The sequence below is a fragment of the Rattus norvegicus genome, chromosome 14 (assembly GCF_036323735.1).
Source record: "Rattus norvegicus strain BN/NHsdMcwi chromosome 14, GRCr8, whole genome shotgun sequence".
In the NCBI taxonomy this organism is placed as follows: domain Eukaryota; kingdom Metazoa; phylum Chordata; class Mammalia; order Rodentia; family Muridae; genus Rattus; species Rattus norvegicus.
In genome coordinates, this window is record NC_086032.1 from 82,730,306 (window position 1) to 82,754,148 (window position 23,843).

General features: G+C 40.9%; 2 protein-coding genes and 1 long non-coding RNA gene across 4 annotated transcripts in view; 1 reads left to right on the forward strand and 2 right to left on the reverse strand.

The window, feature by feature from the left end:
* Nucleotides 1–13,195: 13,195 nt before the first annotated feature.
* Nucleotides 13,196–20,229, reverse strand: Tug1 (taurine up-regulated 1). The gene is made up of 3 exons (NR_130147.2): nucleotides 19,809–20,229; nucleotides 18,087–18,822; nucleotides 13,196–16,540 (listed from the first exon to the last, which is right to left on the reverse strand). It is a non-coding gene; the product is annotated as a taurine up-regulated 1 (long non-coding RNA).
* LOC134481691 (taurine up-regulated 1) lies at nucleotides 13,197–22,149 on the reverse strand (the record flags this gene model as incomplete). The annotated part of the gene is made up of 3 exons (XM_063273719.1): nucleotides 13,197–16,540; nucleotides 18,087–18,822; nucleotides 19,809–22,149. A coding segment is annotated over one exon (444 nt), but the record flags the coding sequence as incomplete, so codon positions are not given.
* Morc2 (MORC family CW-type zinc finger 2) overlaps nucleotides 22,139–23,843 on the forward strand; it is a 42,537-nt gene continuing 40,832 nt past the window's right edge. Inside the window, exon 1 of one of the 2 annotated variants that reach the window (XR_005492921.2) lies at nucleotides 22,139–23,665. Coding sequence is in view for 1 of the 2 variants with exons in the window: in NM_001415108.1 (NP_001402037.1) it covers nucleotides 23,598–23,665 (68 nt within the window). In the remaining variant the exon portion in view is untranslated. The remainder of the gene's footprint in view (nucleotides 23,666–23,843) is intronic. The other variant, NM_001415108.1, reaches the window with a different exon arrangement.

Sequence of the window (23,843 nt, forward strand, 5' to 3'; positions counted from 1 at the left end):
TTCAAAAACCTATGCCAGGCCCAGTGTCTATTCCTGATGCCTGTGGATCTGGACATAGAACTCTGGACATAGCACAATTCCTGCTTCTTTTCTGCCATGATAATAGACTAAACCTCTGAAACAATAAACAAACCCCAGCTAAATGCTTCTTTTTTTTTTTAAATAAGAGTTGTTGTGGTAGGGTGTCTCTTAAGAGTAATAGAACATTAATACAGAAGTTGGTACAGGTGGTGGGGTATTGCTGTGATAGGCCTTAACATGACTGTTGGCAGAATTTGGATCAGGAAAGCTGTTGAACACTTTAAGCCGGATTTAATGGGTCACACAAATAGGAGTGTGGAATCCAATGGTGTTGAGAGTAACACTGATTCTGACAGCAGAGTTTAAGAAGTTTCAGATGGGGAAGAATATTAGTGGCCTAGAGATAATTCTTGGAATATTTTGGTAAAGAATATGCCAGCCTTTTCATTATCAAACAAAACAAAACAAAAACTGCCTGAGGCAAATTGAAGAGCTTTGGATTAAAGGTATTGGTTGGGGAGATTTCAAGACAGCCTAGTTTTGTCTAGTCAGATGGTTTAGTGGCTACTCTTATACAGATCTATAATGAAAAGGAGCAAGCTGAGGAAGGAAAAAATATAGAATGTACAGTTTGAGGAGAAAAAGGAGCACTGGGAAGTATAATGGAGCTAGGACTAGTGCTCAAGGAAATAAAATGTTAAAGTCCAATGCTGAATAGAATAAAGGGAGTGGCAATACTCCACCCTGCTAGTCATCCAACTTGGGAAAAGGAGTAAAAAGCTTAAGCAGTGAATATGACCATCAAAACCAGAAAGCTGATGAAAATGTATTTGAATAAGGGGGCCAAGTTCCAGGCCCAGCAAGCAGGAAAACTTGGTAGCTTTGGCCATGTGCTTCTGGCTTTAGAGTTAAGGAATCAAAACATGAGTTGTGAAATCTTTCTCTGTGGCTAAGGAAAACCACTGAGGTCAGGTGTGTGTCAAATGTGTCCCTAAATGGTGGCTTAGAGAGGCCATTGTGTGAAGCTGTGAAGCTGGAGCCTGGATTTCAGTGGACACACAAAGGCGTTGGAAATGCTTGAGTTGTGGGGTACTTTCCAAGAAGAGCTGTAGACTGAGTGTGGAACCAACCCAAGAGAGAAAAGTGCGTGTTGCAGTTAACAAAGCTGAAAGGAGTTGGGGATCTAAGAGTGTTTTGACTTCAGCATTTGGAGTTTTCCCAGCTGATTTTCGGTCTTGCCTTGGTGTTCAGGATTTCCTCACTATGTTCCATTTCCTCCTTCCTGGAACGAGAATGTATATCCTGTACCATTGTATGTTGAAAGTATGTGATCTGTTTAGTTTATAGGGGGTTAAGAGAAGGCCTTGACTCTCAGAAGAGATTTTGAACTTTGGATTTTGAAGTTGTCTGAAACTGTGAAAGTCTATGGGGACTTTTTTTTTTTTTTAAAGATTTATTTATTTATAAGTACACTGTAGCTGTCTTCAGACACACCAGGAGAGGGCATCAGATCTCATTACAGATGGTTGTGAGCCACCATGTGGTTGCTGGGATTTGAACTCAGGACCTCTGGAAGAGCAGTCAGTGCTCCTAACCGCTGAGCCATCTCTCCAGTCCAGAACTTCTGATTTAAAGAGAAATTACAGAGGCAAAAGTGACAGGAATTGAATAGTTCTGATGAAACTGTCCCTTTTAAAGTTGTAATTTTTGCATTGTAAAATGACTATTGGGGACTAGAGAGTAGAATGTAGTGGTTTGACTGAGAATGGCACAGAGGTGCATATACTTGAATGCTTAGTCATCAGGGAGTGGCACTACTTGAGAAGGACTAGGAAGTAGGAAAAATTAGTAGGCTTTATTGCAGTAAGTGTGGCCTGGATGGAGTAGGTGTGGCCTTGTTGGAGGAAGTGTGTCACTGAGGGTGGGCTTTGTAGTTCCAAAAGCCCAAGCCAGGCCCAATGATTCTCTCTCCCTGTTGCCTGCGGATACACATGTAGAACTCTCCGCTCCTTTCAACACCATGTCTACCTGCACACCACTATGCTTCCCTCCATGATGATAATGGATTAAAATTTTTTGAAAGTGTAAGCAAGCCCCAGGTATGTGCGTTCCTTTATAAGAGCTGCTGTGGTCATGGTATCTCTTCACAGCAATAGAATAGTGACTAAGTCAGGTTCTGTGTATTCCCCCAAATCTTCACACACTAAAAACTTAATCCACAAGCTATTTAGAGCTCATGTCTTTGTAAGATAATTAAAATTATATGAGGTTATAAAGGTGGGGAGTCTATGGTGGTATTAGTGGTTTTATAAGATGAGACAGTACACTCTCTAATACTCTCTGTCATATTATGATAGCAAATCTTTCCCCAGATAGCACCCTGCTCTTGGGACTCCACTGCCTCCAGAAATGAAAGAAATCGATTTCTTTTCCTTATAGATTACTTAGTCTCAGGTATCTTGTCATAGCATTAAGAAACAGACTAAGATAAATGGGAAGGATCTACTTCCATCCACTTTCATGTTCAGTCATGCTATTGGCAGAATTAAGTTCCCTGTCGCTGTATGAAAGAGCTCCAGTTTATTGATATCCTTTGGTTGGAGGGTAGTGTAAGCTACTTGAGGTCACTCACTTCTTTTCCAACATGGCAACTTTCTTTAATAAACCATCAAAGTAAACTTTTAGAACAAATATGCTAGCAAGATATACTGTAGAAATGGAATATGGTAACATATTATGGTTATACAGTATCACAATAATATTTTATATAATCTGACTTATTCATATAGTGCCATCTGATTATCTTTGCCAGATATTATTGGTTAAAACTAGTGGTGTAAGTACCACTTCAATGGAACAATAATATTATAAACTGAATGTTTTTCAACATTCATGTTGAAGATGAATCCAGAAGGACTGTATTTGAAGACGGAGCTTCAAGGAATAAATGAAGGTTAACTGAGGAAGAAAGGGGGACATCCTAACACAATAGAATTAATGTCATTTTTCTTCATTTACATATACCAAGGAAAGTCACACCCGGGCATTGCTGAGATGGCAGTCACTCACAAGCCAGGAAGAAAATTTCACCAGAAACCAAAGTGGTTTTGTCATCATCATCACAGGATTTTATGCTTCAGAAGTTTGAGAAATGAAATTTGTTGTTTACACCACACAGTGTGAATAATCTGTGCCATGGCAAGTAAGAGCAATAGAAGACACAGATACCCAGAGAGGAGACAGGGCCTTTCTGTAACATTCAATATTATGAGGTTGTTGGAATTCCAAACAGAAGTTCTAGAAGCTTCTAGAAATATTTAAAGTGTACAGATGCTTTGTACTTTTTATCATTCTGTCCCCCAATGTGGGCCTGGGGGAATGTATAATGTGTTCTTTTTCTTTATTATTTACTTTATATCCTGATCACGGCCCTCCCCTCTCTTCTTCTAGTCCCCCCCCAAGTCCCTCCCCCTTTTTTAATGTATTCTAAAGTTATTCCAATAATGGTATTTGATGACCCATGAGTAAGGAATATCAGGTTAGATCAAGCACCCCTGAATTCTAACCAGGCCATTTCCTAGCTATAGGACTTTAGACTTATGCCTCCTTTTTCCCAGCAGAATTTGTTTATCTAATATAGCATAGCAAATTATTAAAGGCAAATATAAGGTAGGCAAGGTGGTGCATGCTTTTAATTTCCAGCACTCAGGAAACTGAGGCAGGTCTCTGGGAGTTCAAGACCAGTCTGGTCCATGTTACTATATTCAGGCCAGTCTTGGCTACACAGTGAGAACATATCTTAAAAAAAAAAAAAAAAAGGAAATACTAAACATCTTCGGGCACCAGCAACCTTTGTTTCTGGTCCCAGCAGGAGGTCAATATTGCTGCTTCATATCCAGACCAAGTCTTGAAGTGTTTCCAGGATGTGGAAGAGTTTTTTGGTTTTTTTTTTTTTTTTTTGTCGTCCCCCCCACCCCCACCCCTGGAGCTGAGGACTGAACCCAGGGCCTACCACTGAGCTAAATCCCCAACCCTGGAAGAGTTTTAAATAAGAAGACAGATATCGAGGGCTATTGATACCAAAAGGAAAAGCAGATGGTGTCCAATAATGTGCAGAGAAGCCTTCATGTGGTGACCCTCACGGCAAGGCCTCTCAGTTTTCTGAAGTCACAATTACTGAGGTTGGGATGTGTGTGTGAAGGACGGTATGTGTGGTGGCTGTTTCTGGTTGTTATCTTGACTGTATCTGGAATGAACTACAACCCAGAATTGGAAGGCTCACCTGTGATCCTGATCTGGAGGCGGGGAGATACAAGTTTCTGACCCGGATCTTGGTATGGACATCTTGAGGCAAAGTGGCTATGAATCCCAAGGAGTTTAAGGCAGGGAGATCTCTGAGTTCAAGGTCACCTGGGACAAAGCAAGTCCCAGACCTAGGCGTGGTGGTACACACCTTTAATCTGGGACACACCTTCTGGTGGAGATTATATAATGACATTGGAAGAAGGAAGAGGCTCTCTTTCACCTGCCTGCCTGCCTTGTGGGACAGAGCCACTGCTAAATCCTTGGACTGCCATTCACAGCTGCTGCTGACCATTGTTGGAGAGCTGGACTACAGACTATAGTAATCCTCTTACTATATAGAGACTATTCATAAGTTCTGTGACAGTAGAGAACCCTGACTAAGACAAATGTGATGGTTTGCATATGCTGTGCCCAGGGAGTGGCACTATTAGGAGGTGTGGTCTTGTTGGAGGAAGTGTGTCACTGTGGAGGTGGGCTTGGAGACCCTCCTCCTAGCTGCCTGAGGATGCTCAGTCTGTTCCTGGTTTCCTTCGGGTGAAGATGTAGAACTCAGCTCCCCCTGCACCATGCCTGCCTGGATGCTGCTATGCTCCTGCCTTCATGATACTGGACTGAACCTCTGAACCTGTAAGCCAGCCCCAACTAAATGTTGTCCTTTATAAAACTTACATTGGTCATGGTGTCTGTTCACAGCAATAAGACCCTAACTAAGACAGTATGTGAGTAAGCTGACTCTGAGTAGAATTAAATGATCTATAAATATAAGAAACTTCCTATGCTGTGGAAGAAAATCTACCCCAGAGATAAACAGAATGAGGTACTGCATAGAAAGTGCAGAGCATAGTGTCTGCATTGAAGTTCCATAAATGGAAGCTACTGTTATAGTTATCAGAATTCCCTACACTGGGGGGCAAAAATGCATTGTTCTTATGCATCCAGCTTGATGGGTTCATCAACTTAAAGGTTGAAAATAATTAATGGCTCTTTGGGAAATGTTTGGTTAGAATCCTGGTTAGACAAAATATAAGAGAGTCAAGGGAACCAATCTATTATCTATCTATCTATCTATCTATCTATCTATCTATCTATCTATCTATCTATCTATCTATCTATCTCATCTTTTTTCCAGCAATACATTTTTCCTTTTTAATTTTGATATTATATCATTCCCCCCCTTTCCTCCCTCGAAATCCTCTTATATATTTCTTCTTGCTTCTTTTCAAATTCATGGCCTCTTTTTTCACTATTATTACATGCATATATGTATAGATGTACATTTCTAAATATAACCTACTCAGTCTGTATAATGGTCCATGTATGTATGCTTTCTGGGCTGATCAGTTGGAATTGGATAAACAATTGTGTGCTCTTCCTCAGGAAGAATATCTCTCCTCCTCTTAGCATTTTTTTTTTTTTTTTGGTTCTTTTTTCCTGAAGCTGGGGACTGAACCCAGGGCCTTGCGCTTCCTAGGCAAGCGCTCTACCACTGAGCTAAATCCCCAACCCCCTCCTCTTAGCATTTTTACGTTGCTTGTAGTTCTTTGTGTAGGGCGGAAGCCTCAACGGCTTTCGCCATCCACGTTGGCAGGTCTACTGGAATCACTCTTGTTCAGCTCATGTTTAGGCTGTCATTTTGCTGACATATGCATGGGTTTGAATGCCAAGACATATGCATGTAAGTCAGAGGACAACTTTTGGGAGTCAGGTTTCTTCTATCTTGTTTAGGCAAGGATTCTCATTTTTGCTGTATTGCGTATTCCAGGCTAGCTGGCTAATGAGCTTCCAAGAGATTCTCCTATTTCTGCTTCCCATCCTATAGTAGAAGTGCCAGGATTTACAGATGTGTGCCACCACATTTGACTTTTTTAATATGGGTTCTAGTAATCAAGTTCAGGCCTTAAGTTTGTGGAACAGGGGCTTTCGTCTGCAGAGCCATCTATCTTTTGAGTCATCACAGATGTTGGATGTTTTTTCTTCACATGACGTTTCACCGGGTATGGGTATGAAACAATGAGCACTATAGGATTTGAGAACAGAGCCAACACAGGAATTTCCCCTCTATGTAGACCTAGCACATAGAAATATAGAAATGGTTTCTTTTCCCATGTTGGAAGCTCACATATGCTTGGCTCCAGTTTCTAAGTGGAAGAAATATAGGGAATGAGAAAAATAAGCATGCATTATGGTTTGGATATAAATGGGCCCCAAAGCTCATATGTTGAAAGCTTGATGGCCAGCTATAGTGTTTTTGAGAGGTGATTTGATCATGAAGATTGCAACACCATTGATGAATTCATAGCTAAATGGGCTATTGGGAGATTGGAGTTTGGCAGAAAGACACTGGCAGTATCTTCTTGCCTCAGGCTCTGTGACAGGGTCAAGGGCCTATGGACTAAAGCATTTCTTCCTTTAGATTGCTTTTCTTATATATTTTGTCACATGGGCAGGAAGCTGACGCAGAAGTACAGATAGACTGTGACTCTTGCCTCCTGTCTTCTCGCTCTTGAAGTATATGTATTGTACGTCAGACACAGGCTCTCACATACGCTAGACCTTACATACGTTAGGCAAGTGTTCTCCTGAGCTGTATCCTCACCCTTTTATAACTTTTATTTTGTAGCAGGGTCTCTCTATATTGCCTGCCCAAGCTGCCCTCAAACTCATTATCATCCAGCCTTAGCCTCCCCAGTCACTGAGATTATAGGCCGGCCCATCACACTCTGCTTCTGAAAGGGAAGCAAGAGTCCAGTTATCATGAAATATGTACACACAGATGAGATGAGGCTCTGGGAAGCTGTTGGGACAGAATGCTATTTGACTAGGGTTCTTTGCCTTAAAAGATGGAACAGGGAGAGGTCTCTAATTTCCAGGCAGATATATAAACACAGCCTGAGTCCTTGTTTCCTTTCTGGGCGCCCCAGGCATGAGCACACAGCAATGCACTTGGCGAAGAGCTAAGAACAACTTTGTATCAATTTACATTTCAGCAGAAGCCAAAGATGTCTGCTATTACAGCCTTGAGGTTTTTGAGACCTTTTCACATTCAGTTTGTATCATTACATTTCCCATAGTTAGATGCATTGGAGAATCCCAAAGTGGCTGGGGGTTAGGAGTGGGTAGGAAAAACTGAGAGGCCATGTGACTTGAGACTTGTTTTCTCCACAGTGTGGGCATGGTCTCTTCCTCTCACCACAGTCTGTCTTCTTCAGTACTCCATGCAGACCTTGTGGCTTAGATTAGTGGTGTGTGACATGTGCATGCACATGTGAGCATGTTTATATAATATACTTTAAATGAGTACATTGGAAATGAATAATGTACGGTCTATACAGAATGTAATTCTGCTGGCACAAGGTAATCTGACTTTAAATACTAATTCAGTGCACTTCAGATGTGGTTCTAAAGACCATCATCATCTTTTGAGCATGTCAGCGAGTACTTGTGACTGAAGTCAATTTCCTGTGGCCTCAGCATGGAGAGAATGAGCCTATGGGTCCCCAAGCGATCTATGTTCAACAATTGATGAGATCAATGGTCTGCCTTTATTCCATTTCCTGGATCAATGATAGATCTAATTTCATCTATTGTGTCTAAAGTTGAAGGCCTGATGGATCAGGATGACAGCTAGAGGTAAAGCTGTAGATAGACATAGAGCTATTCTAATAGTTTAGAATTATAACTTGATTCTCGTTGCTGTACAAGTACAGGATTTTTTTCTTGGAGATGGGCTCTTAATATGTTGCTTAGGTTTGCTTTGAATTCAATCCTCTTTAATTAAAAAAGTATGAGTATGAATGTTATGCCTACATGTGTTTATGAGCACGTGTGTCTAGTTTCCGGAAAATCCTGAATGATGCTTTTTTTCTGGCATCTGAGAGCACCAGGCGTGAACATGGTGCAATGGATATATGCAGGTCCCTCCCACACACAAATCTTAAACAAAAGACAAGGAACAGCTACTGGCTATCCTGAGCCTTACAGGGTGTCACCTTAATGTCATTACCAACAGGTGACATTTGCTGAGGGCTTACTGTGTACAAGTCACAGTATGTGTGACTTTCTAACTGGCAGTTTGAGGGATGGAGTACTATTTTTTTTTATAATATTTAACTAAACAGACTCAGAGATGATGGTTAGGATATGTTCAGATAGTGGAAGAGCATTGGAAAAGACAAAGCCAATTCAAATATTCTCATCCAAATGAGGAAGGAATAGATAGTGGGCAGATGAGAGTGACAGATATCCAATGCAGAGGTCTCCTGGAATAGAAGAGGGCCACCTAGCTGATAAACAGTCTAATTTGTTAATTTTCAATGGGAGATAAATGCTTGATTCATGACTCAATTGTTCATCTACTTAGGGTGCTGTGCTGCCTTTTCTATAAGCCCAACGGCGGTCGAATCAGTAGTACAAATTGAATGAGATGTTCCTAAAAATGTTTCCATCAAACTATTTAGGTCTGAAGGAAGGAACAATCTCAAATGCAATATAAAGAAGCCCAACATGTATTCTAGAAATGAAGCCCAAAGGTAAAAGGTTTAGGACCATGGCTCTGTGGCTCTACAAGCACCCATACAGAGGTCTTTCTTCCTCATAGTCCGGCAACAACATGGCTTGGATGCAGATATTGGGTTTACCTTCTTTCTAACTGGCAAGTGAAAGAAGAGGGTAGACTTTTAAGGCAAGTCTCAAAAGTTGCTTATGCCTTTGGCTACAAAAACCTGGTAGGTATGATTGCTAATCTTGTGTCATTGGATGAGGGGGAACAAAGAAACCAAGGAAAGCAATATATTTAGTGTGTCAAGACTAAGCAGCGGAAGATCTACTTCCAATGCAGGTAAAGAGAAAGAACCTTTGTATCTAGATTGAACCATTTTCCCAGTATCCTGTTGGTTCTGCCTCTTTAAGAACCTGAATTTAGTGTGGTTATACTCGCCTAACAGGATAAGAAGTGTGTTTATTTGACGAACAGATGCAATGGTTCTTAACCTTCCTAATGCTGTGACTCTCTAATACAGTTACCCAAGTTGTGGTGACCCTCAACCACAAATTATTTTGTCGCTACTTAATAACTTTTCTATGACTATGACTTGTAATGTAAATATCTAATATGTGACCCTGTGGGATACAGACTCCCTGGTTGAAAACCACTGAATGAAAGGATGACCGATCTTTCAGAACGTGGCTATCTAATGGTCAGCCCTTTCTCTTCTGTAGGAAGAAGTCTATCCAAAGGTTGAGCTTCAGTCATCTGGAATGCAAGCATCTTCAAAGGGTAGTTGTGCAATTCATCTTTAAAAACAAAACAAAACAAAACAAAACAAAACAAACAAACAAAAAAAACCCTAAAACCTTCTGGAACTAGCCATGCATCAGGCTGGCTTTTTTTTTTTTTTTAAAGGTATGCTTAACTTTATTATTCCCATTTTATATGAGCCCACTGTAGCTGTCTTTAGACACACCAGAAGAGGGTATTGGATCTCATTACAAATGGTTGTGAGCCACCATGTGGTTGCTGGGATTTGAACTCAGGACCTCAGGAAGAGCAGTCGGTGCTCTTAACCACTGAGCCATCTCTCCAGCCCCAGGCTGGCTTTTTACATGCAGCACTCTTCCTCCTCTGTAGTTTTAGTGCTGTGCTGCCTATTTGAACATTATATTTTGATTAGAAAAATTCCAGGTTCATTGTAACAAAATTCAAATTATATTCAAATTATTTTATTTAGAAACAGCATTTTCTTTTGTTAGCACCGCAGTGATTGCTGTTGTAAGCTTTTGCCATCTGATTGATGTGAATAGTACATTTTTGGTGGTTGATTTATTTCACTGATGGCTTTGGCTATTTTCATATTTCTAGAACTGCTGAAGAGCACACCGGCTCATGCACAGATTGAATTGGGCCACTGGAGGGAGTCACGGCTCTACCACTCACTTTAACATGGGCAAGTTACTTTATTCCTTTAAAGGCTGTCTCTTTTGCAGGAGTATTTCCTCTCTTAAAGCAGACTGTGAAAGACTGAAACAACACCTAGCATAAGTCAGCACTAAGTGACCAGCAATGAATGTGCCGTGCTCTGATGAGCCACCCATTCTACAGTAGTCCCTTGATAGACTTAGGCTAGTGGCACCGGGTGTTTTAGTTTGTTGTCTACTCTTATGTTGACATAATAAAACTATCTTTTATTTTTTTTTTCCGGAGCTGGGGACCGAACCCAGGGCCTTGCACTTGCTAGGCAAGCGCTCTACCACTGAGCCAAATCCCCAACCCTATAATAAAACTATCTAACAAAGCATTTCTCAGGATATATGCCTGTTGTTACAGGACACACAATTGCTAGTGTGGTTAATTTATAGGAATCCTGTGTATGGGGACAGTAATCATAAGTCTTTTACTTATGTTGGAGATGTGTCTTTAACAAATCTTTTACAGGTTTGTTTTATAGACAGACATATCTATCCCACTCTTTGGCTTCTAGGGACCCTATTTTATGAATGCCTACTGGTTTTCTTTCGGTTAATGTTACTTTTGAAGATTTTAGCTATACTATAAATTTAGCTCAGTCTTTTAGAAATTTGGAAATTCTTTAAATGCTAGTTTGCACAAAGGACCAGGATTTTATTTTTTTGCCTAAAGCCATGTCTCTGGAAGTAACTATCTCTGTTTCCCAAACTAATGGTTTTAGTTTCACATCCCCCATTCACATTTGCTCTTTTTGTACACTATTCCCCTGAATGGAAACATAAAATAATAAAGCTTTCCCTCCAAGACTTCTACAAGGGTCTCCCTACTTTTAATTCAGTTTCAGGGCAATAATAATAATAATAATAATAATAATAATAATAATAATAATAATAATAATAATATTGTTATTGCTTTCATGATGGTCTAAAGTTTAATATTTTATTCTCTGGTTCCTTCAAGTCATTTAGTTACCACCAATAGAAACTCACTTAAAAATTACATTTATGGGTTGGGGATTTGGCTCAGTGGTAGAGCACTTGCCTAGCAACCGCAAGGTCCTGGGTTCGTTCCCCAGCTCCAAAAAAAAAAAATTACATTTATTTGTATGTATGTTTGGCACAAATGTGGAAGTCCGAGGACACTTTGCTGGAGTTCGGTTTCTCCTAGTAGTAGATACCGGGTACTCCGCCCAGGTAGTCAGGTTTGGCACCAAGTACGTACATCTGCTGAGCCATCTTAGAACCTATTTTGTTTTGTTTTAAGGTGAATTTATAAAGATGTGTGATAATCTACAATTAAAGGAAAATCTGAGTAACAGCCCTTGAAAATGGGCTCTCCAGGGAATTTTACATCATTGTTCATATCATTTCTTTGGGACAGTTTCATCAGAACTATTCAATTCCTGTCACTTTTGCCTCTGTAATTTCTCTTTAAATCAGAAGTTCTGGACTGGAGAGATGGCTCAGTGGTTAAGAGCACTGACTGCTCTTCCAGAGGTCCTGAGTTCAAATCCCAGCAACCACATGGTGGCTCACAACCATCTGTAATGGGATCTGATGCCCTCTTCTGGGGTGTCTGAAGACAGCTATGGTGTACTTATGTATAATAAATAAATCTTTAAAATCACCACTGCCAAACAGTGGTGGCACTTGAAAGCCAGGGGTAGATAGATCTTGAGACCAGCCTGGTCTACAAGCAAGTTTCAGGAAAACTTGCCAGGGCTACACAAATGGTCTCAAAATATCAAAAACAAATCTGAAATCCTAGTGTAACAGTAATTTTGATAGTATATGCTTAGACTGCTTGAATCTTCGCCAGGAGTGCGAGGTCAGTGTATTGCCATCAACTGTTCCACTAAAGCCACAGCATTGGGAAGCAAAGGGGTAGCTTTCCAAAGAAGAGAGCTCTGTTAGTGACAAAAGTGATTCGGGACAGGTCAAAGCAATAGATGTCCATTAGCCCAATGTTTAAATGGAGAAGACACTCTTCAGTGGACCAGTAACCAGGATGTAAATGTATACTGTCACAGCAGTCAAGAGTGTTTTAAGATATGGAAGTTTGTCTAAGTTGAAAATTCAAGGTACATGTGTAAGATTTAGCAACCCAAAAGGCCTTTCTGACCTTTATTTCTGTGATATTTCTGTGATTTTAAAAAGTGACTCATTTCTTTGTCTAACGTTTGCAATGCAATCAGGATTTAGTAGCCGTCACTTTAAAATCTGGGGTAAATTTTCATGTACGATGAAGCTATCAAGTGTTGAATCTTGATTTTTTAAATTGGATGCTTTAAAAACTAAGGAACAATTCCTAAATTTTAAGCTTCCTAATGTGAAGTAGTCAGCTCACATAATGTAAGAATATATGTATTAGATTCACTTAGGGGGTATTTTTTAATCATTTGATAAATTCAGGGTTGAGTAACTTGCCAATGTCAAACAGTGGGCATTTATTTTTAAAATTATTTATTTTTAAATAAAATTTAAGATGTAGTCTAAAATAGTCATATAGAAGTTGAATCTCATGTAATTTACACTGCTCGAGCCAGTAACAAAACCTTTCTCTGCATTTACAAAGATAAGCACACACCTTTAAATGAATTCACACCAGACACACCTCTACCAACTGTTTCACTTAGCCCACTGTGGTCATTTTTCTATGTGCAATCACAATAAGTGTACCTTATGTTAACTATGTAGATTTTATCACTGAGTCAGTGTATTCACCAAGTTTTGCTTGAACTTATTTACCTGTAAGTTTTATGTTTCTGTATTGTATTGTTTTGCCTTTAGAAAATAATTTCAATGTGGCCTTGACCTCTAGTTTAATATCTTGAACGTTCCAAGCAAGATTTCATTGCTGCTAATTACCGTTAGCCCTCAATTTTGAGTAATAGAAACACAACTCAAAGTAATTTAAACAAAAAAGGGAATTTATTGGTTCACATAACTGAAAAGTCCAGGTGATGTACTATTAGCTTCAGGCACAGTTGGATACAGGGGCATAAATGTGGTCATCAGAACTCAAGTCTCTTCCTCTTTTGGCTCCATTTCCCTCTGTATTGGCTTCATTTTCTGCCTGGCTTACTCAACATAGTAGGCCCTGATGGTTTGAGTTCTCTCCTACAAAGCTAAAGCATCTAAGAGAACTTCTCCACAACTGAGAACACCTAGGGTTGATTATCATTGGACAAACTTGAATCATGCATCCATTCCTGAACTAATCACCAGAGTCAAGATAGACTTTACTGTGATTGGTGAGGTTGCAACAAAATGTCCAGCACAGAAAAGAATGTTTAAACCACAAGGACTGAAAATTGGAAGAGATGGTTCCAAAAAACACCAGGAGGTTGTTAAGAGTGAGATGGAAATGGTCGTTGGGCAATAAAAAACTGGCATCCAGGATAAGATCAGATATAGAGAGCTTAATCTTTGCCCATAAAGTTGACTTTTAGCAGCTGGTATTTCTTCCTTGGTTAATCAAATTCTAAAAATCACCAGGAGTGATGTCTGTTCTGTCCTCAGGAAACCTACAATTCACTTGAATAAACAATTTCCTTAGCATCATAGTCTAGGATTCAACATAAGGTTCCCTTCCAAGTCAGTTTCATCAAAGCCCCACTGCAGTGGTGATATGAAGCAGGAAAACTAGCCGCCTACTTGGCAAGCAGGTCTGTGATGCTATTTGAGTTAGTGGCAAATGAAGTTCAGCAGTAAACTTCTGGTGTTTCTGATTCTTGTCAAGTTGAACTTATTATATTCATTTCTGAGTTACCAAAGAGAGAAGCAATGTATTCTGCTGCCAACCTTCTATACGCCTATTAGATCAAATAGATGTATCAGGTGTTGAAAATAAGCAGGGTTGTTCTCTAGAGTTGCTGGTCAAGGAATATGTAGCATGTTCCTTTCTGTTACGAACATTAGTTCTGGTGGGGGTAAGGTATGAGTTCCTTCTAGTCAAACTTCCTTGGTGGAATTGGGCACGAGAGGCTGAAAGTGTAGTTTTCTCAAAGTCAGTCAGTCTGATCGCAGTAGCATGTCAAAAAAGGTAGGTTAGGAGCTGAAGACAGGTAAGCAGGCAAACAACTTCAGCAGGGCCAGCCACACCAATAGTTAAACTATAATCTAGAAGAACAGGCAGATTAATAATGAAGCTCTGTAAATTAGTTTTTGTCCTGGGTACTCCACAGGGTTTACTCCAGACATTATTTTTGGATCTTAAAGGGCCAGTTGGGTATAGCAGCTTTCATTTTCTTGCTCATCTTTGCAAGAACTGTCAGCTTAGAAGGCTATATCCTCAACGCAGACTTGAGGTTCTAGTTGAGTCTATGCTACATCTGGGAGCAATAGGATCGTAGAGCCAGGTTTTGTCATAGTTGGCTCTACTTTCTTTGGTAATCAAGTCTTCACCTTCTGTAATACAGCCCATCTCTAAGAATCATCTGAAAAGCAAGTCAAGACCTCAGACTGGTTGGGTGATACTGTTGATTTAGATGAAATCCAAGACATGAAGATAGTAGAAAAGGCCCTAGATTAAGGCTTTTTTTTTTTGCCTTAAGTTTTGGTTTTTTCTACTTATCCGCTTACTGATTAGATTCCCGATTCTTCATTTTAACTGGGTATGGCAGGAGGGAATAATTGGCAGTGTAGCTTAGTTTTGTTTTGAATACAAACACAAAGAGCTAGCAATGTAGAGGAATCAAAAAGTGAACCTCTAATTTCTTTACAAATAGTAGTTGCATATACAAGCAGAAGTCATCCAGAGTTTGATTTGTTAACTGTGAGCAGTCTAACCAGATCTGAGTGATTTGATTTGTGGTAAGAATCATGTAATCATGATTAGTTTAGAGAAGAAACAAGGATATAAAGAAGGCAGTTCCAACGTTTACCCAGTGCACTCAGAGTAGCTGATGGCGTTTGGCCCTTAAATTGACTATGAAGTAGAGAAATGAGATTTTTCACAGGTCACAAATTGAAGTCTTGTTCACTATGATGATTGGATAGTCAGGAATTTTATCCTTTCTATAAAAGTAATCTTAATGTCTTAAGAATACTTCATAGTAAGGAATAAAGTCAGTCTGTTCAGTGAAGGGACAGGTGAAATTCCATTGAAATATCCCAAGGACAGAAACTCAGGAATACTGAAAAAAATTCTTAGCTGCCATTTATAGATTTTTCCAAGTTAGTCTATTTTTCCAGCAAACAGGTTGACAATATGCTACTTGAAGCGACTAACAAGCTATCACATCCTAGAGTCAAATGCCTATGTCAAACTTTGCCCACCACATACATATATCGATGGTATCAGGCATGAATGAAGGCTAATCATTAAATATTTCACTGGGTAGAGGGAAACTGTCCAGCTACATTTTAAGTCACATGTATGATAAAAGATGCTCAAAGAGCGTGTCTTCAGAATCATCTCTTCCATGTAGTGGTGAGTAGTTAATTTTGAATAGACAAGTACAGACGTGTTGGAGAAATTTAGTTTTGGTTTTTTAAGCCCTGGAAAGAGTATTTATTAAATAACAAAAAGACATGGAGCAGTTTAATAACTACTAGTTGCATCAAAATGACTTGAAACTCGAGACAATGAATAACCAGGTTGCAAGTCCCTTTAGGAAAAATTGTATTTCAATTCTGCTTCATAGTTAATGGTTATCCTTTGTACATGGAGTACCATAGTTAACAACCGAACAACTTGGTCTAAGATGGCCTCGAGGAGGCATCAGCTTCAATACCAGCTCTCAGGCAATTTACACAGACTTCCAAGTCACGTACTTCCAGTACCACTAGTTATAGGTTTCTGAAAGTTAATGGGGTTCTTCAGTGTAGGATACATATGAATTGTTCTCTGGTTATATCCAACTCCAGGAAGTCCACCTTGGATGGAATGCTATTAAAACTTCATTAGACAATGCTGTAGTTATCATTCTCTGGATAAAGCATCTTCAACTGAATATGAACTGTTCTGAGTTAGAAGTACATAAAAGAAGAGAATGCCATTCATGTCAAACACGTTTTTCTAGGGCAGTGGTTTCAAGCAGTATTTTCTGAAGAATTTTACATAAGGAAGTCCCTTTAGGCATCACCATGGTGGTAAAGATGGTTGTGGCAGGTTGCAGTCCTCAATTCCCACTTCACTTCTTCATCCAGAGCAGCTTCACGTTACTCTGGACTTCCATAGAGCGCCCCTTCAAAGAACTTCATGAGCACAAAGCCTTTGTTAAATCAGTGATAAGTTGTTCACAAAATGCTGAAATACAAAAAATAGGTCATGCAAACCAGAATGTGGGTAAGCAAGCTCAATGCTAAGACAAAGTAGACAAAAGTTTTTCTAGTCTTTCTCTAATGTGGATCATGTTACAGATCAACAAGCTTTATTATAAATTCTGATTAAAGTTGGGTTTAAAAATGAAGAGTGAACCATGACCTAGTGGATGTCTCATTAAGTATCTGATCAGCACAAACTGGGGGATTTAAAAAAAAAGAAAAAGATATGAAATTGAAAGAGGGTAGGGGACAGTTTTGGGGAAGTTAGGGGAATATAAATACATTGCATGAAATTCCCAATGTATTTTTTTTTAAAAAATGATTACTAGGGAACAAGATTGTTGGTTTTTTAAGTTCTAACACTGGGAAATATATCCATTTCTTTGCAAACATTACTTTTGAGAAGTCCATAGTTGGATAACTTCACTTAAGCAGTAAGATTTCAGAGGGCCACAACTCTACTTCTATGAAAAATCTCTTTTCTTCTTAGATACCTGAGGAGCAATCCCCTTAAAAGTTACAGGACTCAGTGGGAAGTTATTGCTAATTCAACTAAGACAAAAGTCATTTCCCCCCTATTCTTTCCTATTATCCCACAAATATTTTAGAGGTTCCCTTGAAAAAAAGGTAATAATTAAAATGTGTAATCCTCAGATGTAACACACTAATTCAATCAGTTAACGACAAAGTATGAGAAAGGGTGTTTCAAAGACAATGAATTTATTATGGGGTCTCCAGGCCAATCTGTCAATAATTAAGACTCACTGGTTATACAGCTGAGTCTCCCATTCTGTTAAAAAGAATGTAGGGAAGGAAAAAAAAAGAAAGAAAGAAAAAAAAAAACCACGCAGCACTCCATGTGTTTGAATGATGTATACACACTGGGTTAAATGAAGTCTTGCTGCACATCTTGAGACCTAAATACACTACACATACTACATATCTTATCACCTCATTGGACAACAAAAACTATAAATTATACACACATATAAAAGCAAATGGCTCATTCTACCTATTAATTTGGAAACAGAAGACTACAAGTAAACTTTCTGTGTCCAAGAAGATTAATAAAAATTAAGAGAAACAAGTGCAGATCTGTAGTTAAATAGTTCTTGGGGAGACCATGAAAATGAACAAGAAAAATCTAAAAACCAACCACCATGGAGACTGCTTATTCCTGCACTTTAGGGATGTTATCAAGGGATTCTGGTCTAGCTGTAGTTATCACAATTGCACTTCAAACATTGTGCCCTAATAAGGGCACCATATAAATCGGAAGCAGATGCATTTTTCAGTCTCTAGCCATTTTAATACTGTGGATAAAGTGAAGGCTAAGATAATGCCAAGAGTAATACTGGACTGGGAGTCAGAAGGACTAACTTCTACCACAGTGCCACCTTAGAATTGCTGAAGTACTTAAACTTCTGTTCCCTCATTTCAAAAAGTAGTGTGACTATGTTGGTAATTGGTATAAATGTATATGAAAGTGCTTTAAACCTGTAAAGTGCTATATAAACAGAGGAGATTACCATGTAAGTTCTATCTTGATATATCAAGAGGTCTTTTCAGGAATCTGGTTGAAGCCTTGTGAGATGGTTAGATAAAGGGATTCCTCAGTAGAATTTCTTAAATTGGTGTTAAAAGTTTTGGTTCCTGAGTAACCCACAGATGATACTATGAGGAATTCAATATGCCTTGGTTTCAATCCCAATGGGTCAGAATATCTGCTTTCTCATTCAGTAGACAGCTATAGATTTGAAGTAGGAAAATTAAGAGTCCAGTGACCTTGACAGGATCCTAGGCAGTTCATGAAACTTCAGTCATTTGAGATTGTGGAGTTCTCAGAGATGATGCCTTTCTTCAGTGTTGACAATATAAACAAAACAAAATCCCCTGGTCCAAGTTTACTATGTGTCTCTGAAGAATAAACTGCAGAAATGAACTGTACATTTATGGAATAAACTTGGCCTTTGTTGTGATAAAATAGCTTCAGTTATTTGGCTTGAAGACTCTTGACTGCACTATAAAGGGCTGTGCTGAATCTGGGCAGAGTAGACAGGAGTGGAGGTAAAGGCCACATCATGATGGCTGAATGCTTCTTGGGTCACAGTGGTCCACTGGAATGGTGTCTTCTTCAGTAGTAAGGTGGTAGGAATCACCATGGACAAAAATCCAAGTACCAGGTCTGTAGGCTGATGGAGTAGCAGAAGGAAGGTCATTGGACGGTCCAGGTGAATGAACATTCAGCAATCAGGAGGCACGGGACTAGAAGGGGCAGGGAAAAAACAGGTAACAAACACATGGAATTATAAACAGAGGAGTCTTAACACTAGGGTGGGGGTCCACTGTCAGCATATCTACTGTCTGATGGGTATTCCTAGGCCTGGCTTAGATGATGATAGAGAAATTGCTAGAGGGTCAGCAAAAAAATAAAAGCTGAATGAACAATGAAAAAAGTACCCTTAACTTTCCTGGTGCTGTCCTAATGCTGTCTTATGCTCTTGTCCTTTAAACACTGCCCTAACTTTACATTAACAAATTCTTTTTCTTTTTAAAGATATTTTTATTTTATGTATGTGAGTACATTGTCGCTGTCTTCAGACACCAGAAGGGGGCATCAGATCCCATTACAGATGGTTGTGAACCACCATGTGGTTGCTGGGAATTGAACTCAGGACCTTTGGAAGGGCAGTCAATGCCATCCAACAAGTTCTATCTTGAGCAAGACGGTGTAAGGCCTTGTTTGGTCCCCATTCTTGTTATAACACACCTAATTTGAATCTCAGTTCCTTTTTAGGTCATATGGTTCCCTAGATTTTTTTAAAATCTAGGACTAAGAAATAAAACATGAAATCCAACCAATTCTTTTTATCTAGAGTAATGTTAATTATAATGTAGCAATTATACACTCACTGAAGATTAAGGATCCCTGCTTTTAAAAAGGCTTCATTAGAAATGGTGGTATGTTTGGGCAAAGATACATAAAACCAAGACTCTTACTTTCAGTGTTTGCTATATGGAAAGAGAATAAATGCATGCAAGGAACCAGACTTTGCATATAAGAGATTAAAGTTATCCTAAAGATGTTCTTTTTAATATTAAGAGAGTTACAGGGAAGAGAGCATCTTAGTTGTATGAAAATGGCAGAGATCTGCCAGGTGAAGAACCACAAAAGTGTATTTCCAGGGTAAAGAGTATGAACAGTAGAAGTGCAGAAATGAAAAGTAAGGCATTTGGGAAATGGCAAGTACCGTAGTTCACTTTGGATGGAGTGTTGTCAGTTTGCACTGAGGGTCTGGACAGAAGCTTGGGTCTTCAAGTTCCCAGTGACAGTGCTGGTGGCAGTGCTGGGTGAGTTGTTGCCTCTTTACTCACGGCAAGATCAGCAGTTCCAAAATCGAATACAAAACGTCCACCTCCAGAGTTCTGTCATATCTTGACAAGCTCTTCTGGGTCACAGGTCCACTTCTTGAAAATCTGGGACCCTGGAGTTCATGGTGGTAGCTCCAGTGAAAAGCGTATCCACTCCAATTACTGCAGATACTTCACGAACTCCAATCCTGGACATCTGTGTTTTGTCATGGAATTTCAAGCTTTTAAGTTCCAGTTGATTTGTTTCTCTTTCTCCAGAGGAAAGCCTTTTAACACCACAGTCTTATAGAGTCTTTTGAGGTACATCCAGATTTAATTACAAAAGAGCTAAGACCAACACAGTTTTTCTTCAAAACAGTCATTTCTCTTGAAAGGAAATCAGTTGTGTCTGGCCCTTTGGTAAAGGGAATAGTCAACTTATTTTTTAGACATTTGAATAAAATATCAGAATTGGTAACATCTAATCATACAAAATACACTTAAATATGTTTGTGTTCACTTGCTTAGAGAGCTGTACCACTTGATAAGCACCACTCCACAAAACGAAAATGTTTGAAACCCAACTGTTCAAACATTTTAATAGTGTTTGCTGGATAATGGCCTGGAATTTGATAAAAGCAGCTGACAACAAACAAACAACAAAGAAAGAAACGGCATTTTGGCCATTCAGTCTCACATTTGCAAGCAACTAGAATACAAGGCTGGCTAGGAAAAAGTTAAGCTTCAAAATGATTCCGAATATACTGATTTTGTGGTTCAGCCAGAGTCCAACAAAACTTTTTGGGTAACTTTAACCTTCAATTAAAAAAACAAAAACAAAAACCCAAACATCTTCAGGAATCCAACGCCTGGTTCAGTCTGTTCCAAGGAGCCTGCTTGCTAAAAATCCATGTGCACCATTAGCTAGTTTTGGCAGCACCGTTTAAAAATAAGCCTGTTCACTACCAATCACGCAAACCAGGGATACAAAATAGGAGCAAATAATGGATGTCAATCATGGTTGTAAAAAACAATGAAAGAAAAGTAGTCAGGCACCAGTACGAGCAGCAGAAAACAATCGCTGGGCCAAAGATTACACTTCTTGTTACTAGAGAACACATTCACTCCTAATTGTAGCTGCTTTATATTGGGTGCCATTGTACCATATGCCTCAGCGACCCTTCAGGCACCCTATGGTGAGAGGAAAGGGCTTAGAATAAAAGCCAAGCAGTGAAGTGATGTTACCCGAAACAGCCATTATGCATTAAGAAGCAGCTCACATATACCAGGGACTCAAATGGGGGCTTCATATTGGTTGTGAAGGGTCCCAAATGACATGTAGGCCTCAGTTTCCTCCTGGTGGCAAAAAATGTTCTAAACTCTTCTGGGTCATAGCCCCCTTTCAAAACTTGCTACTGAAGGATCTACTCATTCCCCTGGAAAACATTTTCCCATGTGTTTCTGTACAGAAGTTCAGGGAACCTTCCGATCTCCAACTTCAATAAAAGGTTTCCGGATTTAATTTCAGGGAATGAGCAATTGCTATGTCTTCTTGCAACTCAAAGAAAAATAAAAACAATAATCATCTTTATGTAAACCGACGCTTTTGAAGAGAGCTTCCAATTCCATACACACACTGATAGGCAGAGGAGGAAACTGAGGCGCAGACAAATTACAGAGTGACTTGCCTAAGGTCACTCGGCCAGCGAGTGGCTAGGCCCGGAAGCAAACCCAGATCTTCCGACTCCGGGGCTCGAATCCCCACCCCGGAGCTGCCGCCAGAGCTCTCGCTCCCTACTAAGGTGGCATAAGTAGGAAAAGGCAAAGGAGAAAGCCCACCACCAACCATCCTCCAGCTCCCTCCTGACCCTCCAACTGGGTCCTAGCAGGCCCTGAAGGGTGGCGCCAGGCCTCCAGGCCGGTCCCGGCCACCCCAGCCTCCCCCGCCGCCTCCCCGGGAGCGGGGCGGAGCAGTTGCCCGCCGCCGCCAACCACCCGGACGACCCCTCGTCGGATCGCAAAGGCATAGGCCGCCGCCCGAGTTCTGCGTACGAGAAGAAAGACACGGCGCGAGCGCCAACGGCCACCGGGCGCGCGCCGCGGCGGCCGGGCCTGCGCCCCAAGAGCTGGATGCCAGAGCAGGAGAAAGAGCCGCCAACCGATCGCTCGATCGACCGCACGCCCGCTCCTTCGCCCTACCAGACCGGGGAGGGGGGGAGGGCGCGCCAGGGCTTCTTCGAGTTAGGGGCCTGACTCCCCGGCGACAAGACAAGATGGCTCCTCCGCTCTGCGATGCAGCTACCGTCCCGGCTGCGTTGCTCGGCCCGCCCCCGGTACTGTGCCTTTAAATGGCGGAGAGGGTCAGGCAAGCAGGAAGAGAGGCGTGTGCCCTCACGTGATGGGGGCGGACCGGCTAAACAAGATCCGGTCACGTGGATCAACGTTGCCCGCCAATCAGAAGGTGGAGTCTCAGGGCGGGGGCGGGAAGACTTCGAGGTCTGTGATTGGCCGAAGGTGCGGTGGAGGCCTCGGCGGCAGGGCCGTCGGGAGTGAGCGAGGTGATTCGCGCTGCGTGCGCTTACGGAGACAAAGCGGTGCCTGAGGTAGCGGTGGCGGCCGCAGCACGGGACTCTGAGACGTTCTAAACGCTGAATCTCGTGACGCTCGTCCTGTCATCGTCTTTTCTGGCGCGGCGTGTCGCGGCACGGGCGGTGGTGGCGGCAGCGGCGGCGGAGGCAGCGACAGCACATGGTTCCAAGAGCGCGCTGCGGTGGTTGAGTTCCAATTCCGCGGGGAGGGACAAAGGCATCTGCGAGCTGCAGGCAACGCCCGATCCGATCTGGTGGTGCACTCGCCACTGTCCTCTGTTCTCCCAGGATCTGGGACTAACTCCTCTCTGTCAGTAGCGAGGAGGTGGCCACAGGACCCAGGCTTGGGAAGGCCTGAGGGCCCGAGGCCATCTTCTGAAGGGGGTGGGGGAAGGGCGCGCCTGAGGTGATTCTGGAGGGTACATTGTGAGGTGTTTCTGTGGGCCACTGTGAGTAATTTCACCTGCTACCTGTGGTGATTGTGGCATAATAGCAAGCTGTGTTGGGGCGGGGTTTGGGAAAAGAAATCTGTCAGTCAGCACCAAGGACCTTTCTGTTGAGAAGCCGTGAAGCCAGAAGTAGCATCCTCTCCATTGCACTGTCCAGTAGAGCACTTTTTTTGAGGAGCCTGATGTCTTCGGTGGTGACAAAGTCTTCGGTGGTAATGATGTAGATGGACCGTCAGCTTTATGACAGAAGTAGGTCAATTTCCTGAATTTAGGAGAACAGAAAAGGACTTGAAGAACGTGAAGTTGAAGCTGTAATAAACCGCCAAGTTTGAAGACCATTCAGAACCGTTCACTTTTGATGTACGTCGGAATTGTGTGAAGGAAGCTTGATCCCCAGAGCACTTTAACGACTGTAGTTTAGAATATAGTACTTTCCAAAGTAATACATCAGAGTCATCGAAGTACGTAAATCACTCGCAGTTTCAAATATCTGACTAATATCCAATATTTTGGATAGATATTTGGGAAATTTTGTTTCATGTGTCACTAAGAAAGGACAAACTTACCCTTTACTGGACAGAATCCTGGGGAAATCTATTTCACTATATGTACTTTCCTGTTTACGGACAAAGACTGAAGACTCATCGCAGTCATGGCCTTCACCAATTACAGCAGTCTCAACCGAGCCCAACTAACCTTTGAATATCTCCACACAAATTCGTAAGTATCTTGCAGGTGACACTGAGGTAACCAGTAACAACTCCTTGATGTTAATAAGGAAATCCTGTCTCCAGAAAATTTGGCTTTTTTTCTTTGGCATGTGTCATTGGAGTAAGATGTATCACTGGATGTCTTGAGCTCTGTATTGAAGAACTGAGATCAGTGAAATATTTGTTTG